The following is a 13,208-nucleotide window of genomic DNA, read 5'->3' as shown; positions in this document are numbered from 1 at the left end:
CTTTGAATGGAAACATAGCTATTGATTATTGTGTGTGCACATAACTCTGTTCCGATGTTTGATGTTCATTCATTGACTTGAACAGGAATTGTTTGACTTAATCTACTGAATGAATGATTCAGGTAATCAAAGACTTGTTTCAATACTGAATGAGTCTTTGGGCTCTATTTTAATGATCTAAAGCACATGGCGCAAAAGCATTAAGGCTGTGTCTGAATCCACTTTTGCTATTTTAACGACGGAAAAAATGCAATTTGAACTGTGGTGCATGGTCTAACAGGGTTGTGCTTATTCTCTTAATGAGTTATAGGTTTGTTTTTAGTATAACATGCAATAAACCAATCAGAGTCTCGTCTCCCATTACCTTTAAGAGTCACTTGTGTCGTGCCATGGCACATTTGCTATTTACATGACAGAGTTTCTAAGTGGAAAAACAAAACGCTTCACCAGCGAGAAAACAGTTAAACACCATCTGCAGCGGGGATAAAAAACGAACCTCCTCCATTTGGCCTCTTTACTTTCTTTTCACTTTTTCACTTTCGTTTATTGGGAAACGGTGTTGTACGCACTCCACTTAAGACATTCATTAGCCTATATATTTAATTTAGTTTGTTCAACACAAAGATTTTTTTCAAAACTATTATCAAATTCCAGAAATCAGTTCTAATTTCCAGCAAGCAAATAAATTAACAATAATAACGAAGTGCGATCAAAAAACTGAGTTATATTCAAACACACCTCCTGTGCCCCATATGGTGGTGCATAAGTCTCCAAAACTTGACAGATGGACAACTCTAAACTTGTTTTTATTAAAACAAATATAAACATGCAAATAATAAATAATACTGCTAATAATAACAACATTATTCAAAAGCAAATTGTCATCAATAAATAGAAAAAAAGCCCCTCCGAGATGAAGAAGGCATGGAGGTAGTGATTTTTATATTTATGTAGAGAATAATAATAAATACAAATTTTTTAATCCTTTAATTCTTTTTTATTTGTAAAGATATTTGCATATTGCTGTACATTGCTGTGCATTTAAGGTGCACAACTAGCACGCTCTGCTCTGGACTTTAGACCTGCTTTCAGCTGGTCAATTGTGCAATCTATGTTAGTTCCTCAAAATAGCAACGTGCCAACAATGCGCCTAACACACCTCCTTTCTATGCTGGAACACCCATGAGCCCACACAGTTTTGATTGATTGAAATTAATTTGCTTTTGACAACGTGGCGCAAAACGAGAAAACTTTGGTTGGGTTGGTCTGAAAATAGCAACAAACATGTCTTGCACCTTATTGCGCTGGGTGTATGATAGGGCCATATGTGTTTAACAAATCTTTTCAAACTTATTTTTGATCAAATAAACAGCCTTGATGTGGATAAATGTTATGTTTACCTGGCAATGAGGTAGTATGAATATATACATTTCTAAAACTCGCACTTTGAAGCTTTTCCAAAAGTATGCATTTCATTTCTCTCTCTCTCTTTTTTTTTTTTTTTTGCAGGGTAACCTTGAGCAAATTCAAAGAGGCTTAAACACCACTGAAGCTGGACTACATCAGCTCACTGCCCTAGTGGATTGCCGCAGTTTGCACATGGTGAGAAACTTTTTTTTTAATCATTATTTTACTCATCGAGCTCAATACTGACCCAGAGGTCTGGTTTAAATTTCCCTCTACCCACAGCCCATTTACAAATAAACACACTAGCTTCCAGTAAAATGTTTATTTTCATTGTATGATTCTCCCATAACGTCTTCAAATAAAACATATATATATATATATATATATATATATATATATATATATATATATATATATATATATATATATATATATATATATATATATATATAAATATGGGTAACACTTTACTATAAGGTTGTATTAGTTAATGTTAGTTAATGCATGAAGAAACAATGGACAATACATGTATTCAGTGTGGGCAAGCTACTTGAAAAATGTACTGATCTAAGCTATTAGCTACTCTACTTTTTGCAATTTTCATTTTTAAATTAAAGCTACCTAAATTCAAGTCAATCATATCTTAGTGATCAATATAACTGTCAATAAAACATTTGAGAGGTAGCAGTAAGGCATCAAAATGTTTGTTGTCGATTACCGAAAAACAAAAATTCCCAGCATTATATGGATTTACTTTCATCGGCTAGACACTGACCTCACAGCTCTATGAATGTCTGTGCCGTCACTTAATGATCCGCGACCTGTAAATGTAACTTGTGTGGACGCTACTGCGCTACTTGACAAAAAAAAAAAAAAATAGCTTCGCTACTGAAAAGCCATTTCATTTAGAAGGTAGCGACGCTACTGAGAAATGTAGTTGAGGTAGTAGCGTCTCTAATTGTAGCAATGCTACTGCTCAATACTGCATTTATTACAGTATTTGTTTATGTTGGATAATGAAAATACAGTTGTTTTCAATGTTAGTTAATTTTAACTCACGGTACATTAACTGATGTTAACAAGCATGACTTTGAATGTTAGCAAAGCTTTTATTATTCTTTAAACAACAGATACATAACAATAGAACAATTAATCTAGGACAGGGTTTTTCAAAGTCTAAGACAGTGGGCCTCCCTTTTGACACAACTTATCCATTGGCGCCCCCCTCCTCCCAAACACACATGCAGACACACACACACACACACACACACACACACACACACACACACACATATATATATATATATATATATATATATATATATATATATATATATATATATATATATATATATATATATATATATAAGACACAGACAGATGTCAGACTGTTAACTCACTTTTATCATCATTTGCATGAAAGTGCAATTATTTACAGAGTAATAAGTGTTTTAATATAACGTTTTTAAAACTAGGATGATGGTTCAATATGAATAGAACCGATCCAAGAACTGTCCATCCCAGTCAAAACAGTCGAAGTTTAGCGGGTCTCATGCTGTCATTAGCCAAAATATTTTGACAAACCACTCATAAAGGTTGTGGCTCATCATCTGGTCCTGTCCACGTAAATCCTAAACTCAAATACTGATCATCATATCGTCGTCTTTTGGGTTTAAGCCCTAAACTTGAAGGCTTTGAATCGGGGGGGTCTCAGAAACTGATGTATTAGCAGGCATATACCTGTATTGACGGGCTTGCCAAACAGAAGCAAATTCACAGCTATGGCCTTCTGGGTAAAAAAGGTTTTCTTATTTTTGACGTATTATTTTTTTTAGCTTTGTTTAATTAAAACGTTTAAATATAATAAAAATACATATAATAATTAAACGTAATTATATTTTTATTATATAATATTTTTTCCCGCGCCTCCCCTGACATGCTCTGGCGCCCCCCAGGGGAGGCGCGCCTCACACTTTGAAAACCCCTGATCTAGGATGATCAAAGGTAAATAATAATACCAGTATAAAAAACACATACACAAACACAAACAATGACACAAAATAAAAACAGTATATATAATTCAATAAATTTTTCTACAATTACAAACAAGCACTTCATTGCATTACATTATTCAAAATTTTGAAAATAGAGCTAATAATGCATTTGTAAATGTTGAAATGGGATTAATAAAAGCTCTATAACTATCATTCATACTTAGTTCATGTTAGTAAATACGTAAACTAATGAAACCTAATCATATAGTGTGACCTAAATATTTTTGTTTGTTGTGGTTTAAAAATTAGAGTTGTTCCACAAAATGCCGGTCTCTTAAAGATAAAACATTTCTATTGTGTGCAAAAAAACATTACAAGTGGGCATAAAATGCTCTAAATCAGGGTCCCCAAGTTCTAGGTCTTAAAAGAGTTGCTACCATGCCACAAGAATACAAAATTACAATGCAATCCAAATTTGTTGTGAATTTTCCCTTTAAGAACCAATATCCATATTTGTGCAAACCACACAACAAACGCAAAAGCCTGCACCTCACTACCATAACTAGAATGTTTTTTATGAGGTTACGCACACCGGTGTGGTGAGAAATCGAATCCCCCCTGGAATTGAGTCCGCTTAGGACCCCTAAGGGATCATCTGTGGTAAATGCCTAATCAAAAGCTATTATAGTGATACCTTGTTGTGTGGCTAATCAGAGCTGCATTAGCTTATTGTAGCTTATAACGGTAGAGGTATGATTATGCTAGCACATAAGCTAACTGGGCTAACTAAACAGTATAAAAGATAAAAGTATATGAAAGGTTCAATATAACACTTATAAATGCCATTTTAATGGAGAAATGAAATAGTTTAAACTACACCTCCTACAAAGAGCTTCTAAATTGGGAGTAAATTGATCCTATTGTACCTATCTGGTGTCTTGTTATTTATCGTTAATGCTATGTGGTATGTTGGTTGTATTATATGTTGTTTTATCTGTTTTATCTGTTGTTTTATTCCTCTATTTTTTGATAATTTTGTTTTTAGGTTTGTACAGCACAATGGTCAACAACTGTTGTTTCATTGTGCTTTATAAATAAACTAAACTAAACTAAACTAGTCATTATAATGTTTTTCACATGATATAAATTACGAACAGGATTTCGTATTGTGTCATTTTTAAGAAGGCACTAAAAAACTTGGGTTGGGCCGATAGACAATGCCATCGTCCATCACCAAAAAAATGTGTAAAGCCCTTTGCGTGTCTAGAAAAGCGGCATCTAAATTTAAGGAATATTTAATTGAGGATGAGTTATGGTTTCTTGTTGCATCCATTTTTCAAATGGATGTACGTTCACGTTAATCAAAATCTTGTTCTAAAATGTAATAACATTAAATAATAACGACAAACTAAACCCCAGTCTGAATAAGGTTGGAGACCCCTGCTCAAAATGACAACATTTTAATTTAAGAAGAAATATCATTAGTAGTTTACGAACAAAACCAACTGAACATTTCACTTAAACGCACAACTGAATTCTAAACCCACATAAATTGTCAATAGTACAAATTTGATCATAGTGGTCTTTTTTTTCCCCATGGCTGTATGATCTGTGTTTCCATTTGCTATCAGCTTTAAAACTTACCAGCTTTTCCTGCAGCTGTCTCAAGCCTGTGCTGTTCTCCAGCATGATGTCTGATATTTCAGCTTAACTAGAGCTCATTCTCAGGGCAGGAGAGACACAGGCCTGTTGTGTGGGTGGTCCTGGAAGTGCATCTCCTTCCCACGAGAAGAGAAAGTAACAGATAAAGCAGGGACTTTTTGGAGATGTTTTGTGCATTATTAATGGTGTTTTCATGCTGCAAAAGCAATAACACAGTTCGCAGTCGGAATCGGAGTCATACATCTGGGTTGTGTGTGTGTGTGTGTGCGCATGTGGGAGAGTTTGTGTTGGAGATGCAGAGCAGTGCCGGCAGCAATTACTAACAGAGCAGTTTTGCAGTTAATAATGACAGTAATTTGGAGGAAGGAGACGCTGGTGTGGTTTTCTTGATAGCAGCATGTTGTAGGGCTGGTCGCGGTTCTGTCGGCATGTATTATTGAAAAGCCTTGTTTCTCTGCAGCATATGGTCCTGTCTGCTGCAGGAAGTTATCAGTTACAGTCTAGCATTGGATATTTTCATAATTTTCAAGTTTTTGACTGATTTTCTTTTCTGAAAACAACACAATGGGCTCTATTTTAAGGATCTAGGTGCAAAGAAGCACATGGCACAAAAGCATTAAGGGCGTGTCCGAATCCCCTATTTTAAGGGTGGAAAAATTCGGTTTGCACCACTGCGAATGGTCTAACAGGGTTGTGCTTATTCTCTTAATGAGTTATGGGTATGTTTTGAGAATAAACAAATCAGAGTTTCATCTCCCATTTCCTTTAACAGTCAGTTGATTTACACCATGGCGCATTTGCTATTTACATCGCTGACTTTGTAAGAGGAAAAACTGAATGCTTCACTAGCAAGAAAACCGTTAAACAGACAGGTTTGCAACGCGAGGATAAAAAATGAGCCTCCTCTATTCGACCTCTCTACTTTCTCTTTCTCTTTTTCGTGGCTTATGAAACGGTGTTGTATGCACTCCACTGAAGACATTCATTAGCCTACATATTTAATTTTGTTTGTTAAATGCAAAGATTTGTTTCAAAACTATTTCTAAATTCAGTTCTAATTTCCAGCAAAAGCATAAATGAACAATAGTAACGAAATGTGGTCAAAAAACTGGGTTATATCCAAAGACACGTTCTATGCCCCATATGGTCGAAATTCCTTTTAATCTTTTTCGTTCATAAAGATATTTGCGTATTGCTGTACATCCTGTGTGCATTAAGCAATGTATACGCATTTAATGTGTAGATTTATTCAGTTTTTATTCAGTAATTTATTACTTTTTATTTCATATATTAAGGTTTTAGTTATGATACTCCGCTGGATACTCCCAAAATAATTTCGCAGAAATCCGCAGATTTTTACCAATATTCTCCGAAAAATAGCAAAAAACGTCCGCAGATTCCGTCTGGCCCTGAAGGAAGAAGAAACTGGTTCATATAAACTGTGTAACAGTTACTGACAAAGTCCTATACATTAGTATAGTCATTGCTGACCTTTCTTTTAAAAGCCGCCGGTAAATCTCATAGTGCTGCATAGATTATTGTATCAAAAATCAGAAAAATGGCAGAAATAAACACGGCACTTGGTTGATGATACAGTGGTGTTGTGGTGTAAATCAACACACTATATAGAGGTTCATGTTCAAAAACCCATAAAAGGGGCTCCTTTAACTAACTAACTAACTAACCTTTTTTATCCATTTAAATGAATCTGTCTAACATTTAACTTTTTTTAAAATTTACTGATAGAATATGGGATTGTTTTACTTTTTTATATGATATAATATAATAAAACAGTATTGTTTATTATTATTATTATTATTATTATTATTCTACATTACTACAATAGTAATCTCTATAATACTAATACAACAATATTACTGCTTATTATTAGGATTAATAATAATAATAATAATTGTTATTATTATTATTATTATTATTATTATTATTATTATAAGAAGTAATATGATATATAATAAAATAATACTGTATGGTTTAAAAGACTGTCACCAGTTTAACAATTATGCGTGACATCTGAATCATTGTCAATTGTGAATAAGACTTTGTGAATTGTTTGAATCCCTTTTTTTATATTCTAGCATTTTTTGATGACTAATTGTTCTACTGTATGTGTGACATTTATATGACATTTAAAGTGACACTTCACACAAACATGTTCGCACTAAATTATTCTGTCTTCATTTTCACTACTTTTGTGCATCCAGCGAGAGAATCTTGAAGCCTTTAATAACAGTTTGTGCAGCGCTTGTGTTTGATGCAGCGTGTCTGTGTTTCTGCAGGATTATGTGCAGGCACTGACTGGCGTGTGTTACGACGGACTGGAGGGTCTGATCTACTTGGTGCTCTTCTCCTTCATCACAGCTCTCATGTTCACCTCGGTCATCTGCAGTGTGCCGCACACATGGCACGGCAAAAGGTACGATCTGTAAAATGAAATGAATTTAATTTGTGCTGCATAGAAGCACTGTAAAAGATTAAATGATTATTATTCAGCTCAGTTCAGTAGTGCCAAATCTTATCGACTTTGGAAGGTTGTAGATTTCAAACAAAGTGGCCAAATAATATTTAATAGATTTTCAAAGTAATACAACTGTAAAGGGGGGCGACACGGTGGCGCAGTGGGTAGCACGATCGCCTTAAACAGAACTGCTGCGGCTACGTGCAAGGCATGCGGCGTGGGTCACGCTGATAGCCCGACGCAGAAGTCTTTAGAATAGTCCTAACTTACCACCAAACAGTGTTTCTAATTATACACTTATATATTCCTATCATTAGATCACTTAATTGAATTTATGAATGAGAATATGTATTGTCTGACTTTGCATTTTAGATAATTTTTCACAAAACTTGTCCTGTGCAAGTGTTGTTCATTCAGTACAACAAACTCCTTTTTTTGTAGCTGACTTCACTCAGGATGTCTAAACCAAAGATAAAAACAAGGGTGAAAGTGTTTAGTGATATGTTTGTGTGTGACATTGATATGACGACAGATCATCGCTCAAGAACTCCATGGAATGGACTGCATCCTTCCGGCTCTTTCCATTTTTCTTTGTTTCCTTTCTTCTTTCTAAATGTTCATTATAGTAGTTGCTGGCGTAATTACATACAATATAATGACTTTGGCCTGGACCCATGCGGCTGCTGTCCCAGGACAGGCTTGCATCAGGCAGACAGGATTACACTGGAAGAGATAGAAAGGACAAAGACGCCAGCTTAAGCATATTATACAGTTATCACATTCATAAGCGTGTCTCATGATACTCCTCTACTCGCTCTACCTCTTCATTATGGATAATTAGCAGTTTCTGAATATGAGTTTGGGCAAGCTGTGGCAGGCAGTGTAATGTGGAGGCGGATGATGATTTTGTTAACGGGGTGGACTGGTGGGAAATATTTAGCAATATGTGAAAGTCAATGCATGAATTTTTATGTGCAAGGAATATTTTTCACATCAGTGATACCTTATAAAAGCTGTTTTACTGATGACCTTGATGGAAAGTGGCATATATGTAGGTCACAGCACTAATTTAATATCACTTGCTGTGTCTTAATTGATAAAAAAAATTTAAATAAAAAAAAAAAAAGCAAAAGTAGCTGTGACGATGATCAGTGGTGGTAATAACAGTGATATATATATATATATATATATATATATATATATATATATATATATATATATAGTTTTTTTTCAGTAATCTAATAAATTACTTTTACCCAGGCACATGCACACATAGGGCTCAACCTGTGCAGTGCGCATGCCCTTTTTAGTCTTAAATAGAAAGTGCCCTTCCAAAATGATCTGAAGTGCCCCCGCGACAACACGCCAGGAGTTAGCCATTGTAGAAGTTAGCTATTAAACTGACAAAATGTAAAATAGTTCTCACGGTTCCTCGTGAGATCAGGCTGTCCTGTCAATGTTTATTTTCCTCCCTCTGTTCACCGTCAGGCTGTCCAGATTCACTTCATTCTATTTCTGTTCCTATATAATCCAATCATAGTTCAGCAGAAGCAGGAGAACAGGCTGTTAGTGAATCATGGAGTCATTACAGCAGGTATTTTCCAGGCTTTCGCTCAACTGGTAATATGTCATGCAGGGTTCCCACGAGTTAAGGAATTTCATTGAATTTTAATTCCAGACATTAAAATTAATGGATTTTTTTTTTCATCAAAGTCATGAAATATGAAGGATTTTTCGTAGTTTAGTGCCCATTTATCAAAATGTAGTTTTTCTATACTGTATCATGTTTTTTAACACGTTGTTTCACACTTTTTGCCTGTTGTAATGGCTATGCTATTCAGTACATCTTTATTCCTTTCCCGCTGGTCAAATTGCAGTTACTTGAGTCAAATGTAATCATAAAGCTCTATCTGTTAACTTGTATGCCGAGATCAGACTGCATGATTTTAGCACCTATTTTGATTCACCTACTTGGTTTTGAGAAATTGCTGACAAAGCTCAAGCGAATCGGTGCTCGTTCACGTGAGTAACAAACACAGTGTGAACTATCAAAGACGCAATCTGAGAGAATCATCTGGTGCTGTCGGCAATTCAAAACCATGCTGTGTGGAATGTGTTCTGATTGAAAATAACATCAGCGATCACCTACAGCCAATGAGAGAGCAGCATCCACTAGTTTGAATATCTGCAGGCCAGCGGGAGGACGGGGAAGTTAAAAGTGCTTATTTTCATACTATTTGGACCCAAAAATGATTAAGAAATTATTATAAATTTGGCAGAAACACCAGTCACTGTTTGACGTGTCATTTGAGCAATACAATAACCAGGTTGGAAAAGAAAAAAAGTTGAGAAGAAATTGCTAATTCCTTTCAAAAGATCAGGGGCCTTATGTATTAACGCTGCGTATGCACAAAAACTTTGCGTACGCCAGATTTCACACTCACATTTGGATTTACTAACGATGAAATGAACGTGAGAATGCATTGGTCCACGCCAACTTCATGTCTGGCGTACGTGCATTTCTTGTGTATGTTTGTTTTATTTCCGTTGGCGACTCCTAGAGGCAATTGTATTAAATTGCACACTACACTACATTGCACTACTATCTTTGAGCCGTGCAATGGTAGCTGTATGGGACAGGATCATCCGCATGTCTAGCAGGTATATAAGGTTTCCATACCATGCAGTTGACCAGCCAAACATTTCAGCACAATTTGCAGCGATCGCCGGTTTTCCAAGCCTGGCCTTTCCTCTGAAGTGTAAATATGGAAGAGTGGATTACAGCATGATGTCTTGTTCAATCTGCCTGCTGAATTGAATCATGTGAATTAGAATGGCTCCCTCGTGTTTGTGTGTGGACTTGATGTGCTCTTTTGATCGGAGATCGCCCTCTGCTGTTCAGAGACCCCCCTGATGCTTTCATACAGAAAATCACAGAGCATTTATTCATGCGCTGTTGGACAAAGCCCTCAGTGTCTGAATGATTCATGATTTCTTCCCAGTTTTTGTAAGTTATTAAACTGTAATTATGGCTTAAATTGAGCTCTGATTCTTTTCTTCTTTCTTTCTTTCTTTCTTTCTTTCTTTCTTTCTTTCTTTCTTTCTCTGATGAATCTCTTAAAAAGGTGCTGCTGTTAATCAACTGCTAGTATTTCATGGATGACAATATCTCTTTTCTTACGCATCTCGTCTGTGTTTTGCTCTCTGCAGTTTCCAACAGTGCTAACCACCAGTTTAACACCAATTCCCACTCCAACAGCATTCACGTCTCACGCTCTCAGTCGGGCCGCTTCTCAGCAATTTACAAGTTGCATGACTTTGGGCTTGTTTTAAAAGAACAATGAGAGACACTGAAGGCAAAAACATGCACAGTTTTGAGTGTCTCTTTTGGGCTCAAAAATTGTGTGTGGTTTTGTTTTAGTCTAAAGGAACTACATGCGTTTAACCCTTGCATATTGTTCAAATTAACTAACTTTTCATTATATTAGAGGCTGTTTTCCCCCATCTTCCATTATAACAAGGTTTTTTGATTGTACACCAGGGTTAAAGGCTGTTTTCTCATTTATTGGGCCATTATTCAAATGAACCACCAAACCTTAGTTATCTTCATATCTACTGAGGGTTTCTACAGAAGCATTTGTTTAATACATATATGGCTCATTATGAAGCAAGATTTTATTCTAGTTTTTGAGTTATGTTTTGCTAAAAAATATTTTTTTAACCTGACTTCACAAATGTGTTCAGATTTTTATACATGTTAGCAATTATTTAATGGACTATATGCACAGCCACAATGATGAACTTCCTTTAAAAGCTTAATGTGACTATTCATACGTTTTTTTGCAGCATCGATGTTGTAATGTAGCTCAAATATAATAAGGTAAATAGATGTAATCTATTTAGTTGTTAAAGCGTAAAAAGAGACGAAACCCTGTGTAACCGCTAGCGCCATCATTAGCAGCAGCCGAGCACAAAAACTCCATTGAAAACACTGGGGTACAATTCATTTCCATATATTAAAGATATGGAGCAGTAAAATACAATTTAATGCCGTGCTTCTTGTTTGGTCTGTTACTCACTTTATATCATATCTCAGCCAGGCAGGAAATTTTGAATGGGATGACAATTAATAGGAAGCCCTGGGGTCTTCATTGGATAGGAAGTCTGTGTGCATAATACCCCATTAAAGGGATAGTTCACACAACAATAAATATTCCCTGTTAATTTACTTAAATACAGGTCATCTAAGATATAGGTGACTTTTTTTCTTGGTTAGGTGATGCAGTTTATTGATAGAGGCTGATAGATATTGGTAACTGCGTTACCAGCCCTTGCGCATTCATCAACAAAAGTGACAGGACTACATTGAACTACACTGTAAAAAATGCTGGGCTGCACACAATTCCTGTATATTGTCCCAACACAAATTGAATAAGTTAACTCAATCGTTTTAACAAATTAATTAAACATAAAACAATTGTCAAGTTTTCTGCAAAAAAACTTAAGAATTGTGTTGTTTTAAAGGGCTTCTATGGTGAAAAATCTACTTTTCAAGCTTTTTGGACAGACATATGTATGTATAGGTATAGTGTATAGTGTAGACCATCATATTGGGGTGAAATAAACACACCCAGTCCTTTTTTTTTTCTTTTTCAATTTAACAACATAAAAACGGTGGACCAATTGGAGAAGTTTTTAGATCGAATAGGAGTGTGGTCCCCCCGCCCACCAATATTGATTGACAGGCGCGCATCACCATATTCTCAGTTTGTTGTTTCAGCTCGAGTCAAATCGATGTCACCAAAGGAACACCCTTGCTCTATTTTTAGATGTAAGGCTTACTGGGCTCAACACAAGATCAACATTCACCACATGATTGCTCTCATCGGCGCCATTGTTTGTAACTTTAGATAGGTTTGCAAATGTGTACTTTTCATTGCGTCTTCCTTAAATTTAAGCTATTTGCATTTCCCGTGGTTACAGAAGCTCTCTGTGATCTTAACTAGGTGCAGCTGGAAAGTGCGAGCACGTTGCCTCATGTGCGAGTCCCTTCATTGGAAATAAGGAGCTTGCCTGCAAGTCGCCCACCAGAAGCTCGGTGACGCGCAGCATCGCGCCACGCAGCACCATGCATTTTAGAATTCTAAACATGAGTTTCTATCAGGGTACACACACCGGCGGCTGTCCGCGGTGCCCTGCCATGACCCAGGACACTGTTCATATTTCTGCTGCGCCACAGAGTGCCATCTGAATAGTTTCATTTTAAACAACATGCGAATATGCGTGTCTGGTGTGTCGTGTCGCGGCTCTAAGTGGGTCATCCGGTGCCTCAGTCAAAGTTAATTTAGTGTGCGTGGTTATTAGTCTTGGTGTACAAGTTCGGAACTTTAAACTAGCACACAGTTGGCTGTAAAACTATACAAAGACACAAATGATTTTGTAGTCTCTGCTTGGTCTGTGTCCGAGTCGAACATGTATGGCTGAATGCTGGTCCTCTCACTCATGTTGCTTCTCTCTCTCTGCCTGTCTGTTACCAAACACAAAGCAGGGGAGCTCTTGGCTCCGCCCACTTGTTAAGTTGGGCGGGAAGTCGAAACTAATTTTCATGTGAAGCATCACTTCCCCAAATCAGCGACATGTGTTATTCTGTTGGATCTGTTGCTGTGTAT

At 36.3% G+C, this 13,208-nt stretch overlaps 1 protein-coding gene across 1 annotated transcript in view; it reads left to right on the top strand.

Annotated features, from left to right (window-relative positions):
- The window catches only part of ttyh3a (tweety family member 3a), a 125,718-nt gene that overhangs the window by 97,360 nt on the left and 15,150 nt on the right, over positions 1-13,208 (top strand). The window contains exons 10-11 of the mRNA XM_087245015.1: positions 1,510-1,602; positions 7,361-7,497. Coding sequence (XP_087101141.1) covers positions 1,510-1,602; positions 7,361-7,497 — 230 coding nt within the window. The remainder of the gene's footprint in view (positions 1-1,509; positions 1,603-7,360; positions 7,498-13,208) is intronic.

The sequence above is a fragment of the Danio rerio genome, chromosome 3 (assembly GCF_052040795.2).
Source record: "Danio rerio strain M-AB ecotype USA chromosome 3, GRCz13ab, whole genome shotgun sequence".
NCBI classification, from domain to species: domain Eukaryota; kingdom Metazoa; phylum Chordata; class Actinopteri; order Cypriniformes; family Danionidae; genus Danio; species Danio rerio.
Note: the sequence above shows the minus strand (reverse complement) of the source record. Positions and strands in the feature narration are given on the sequence as shown.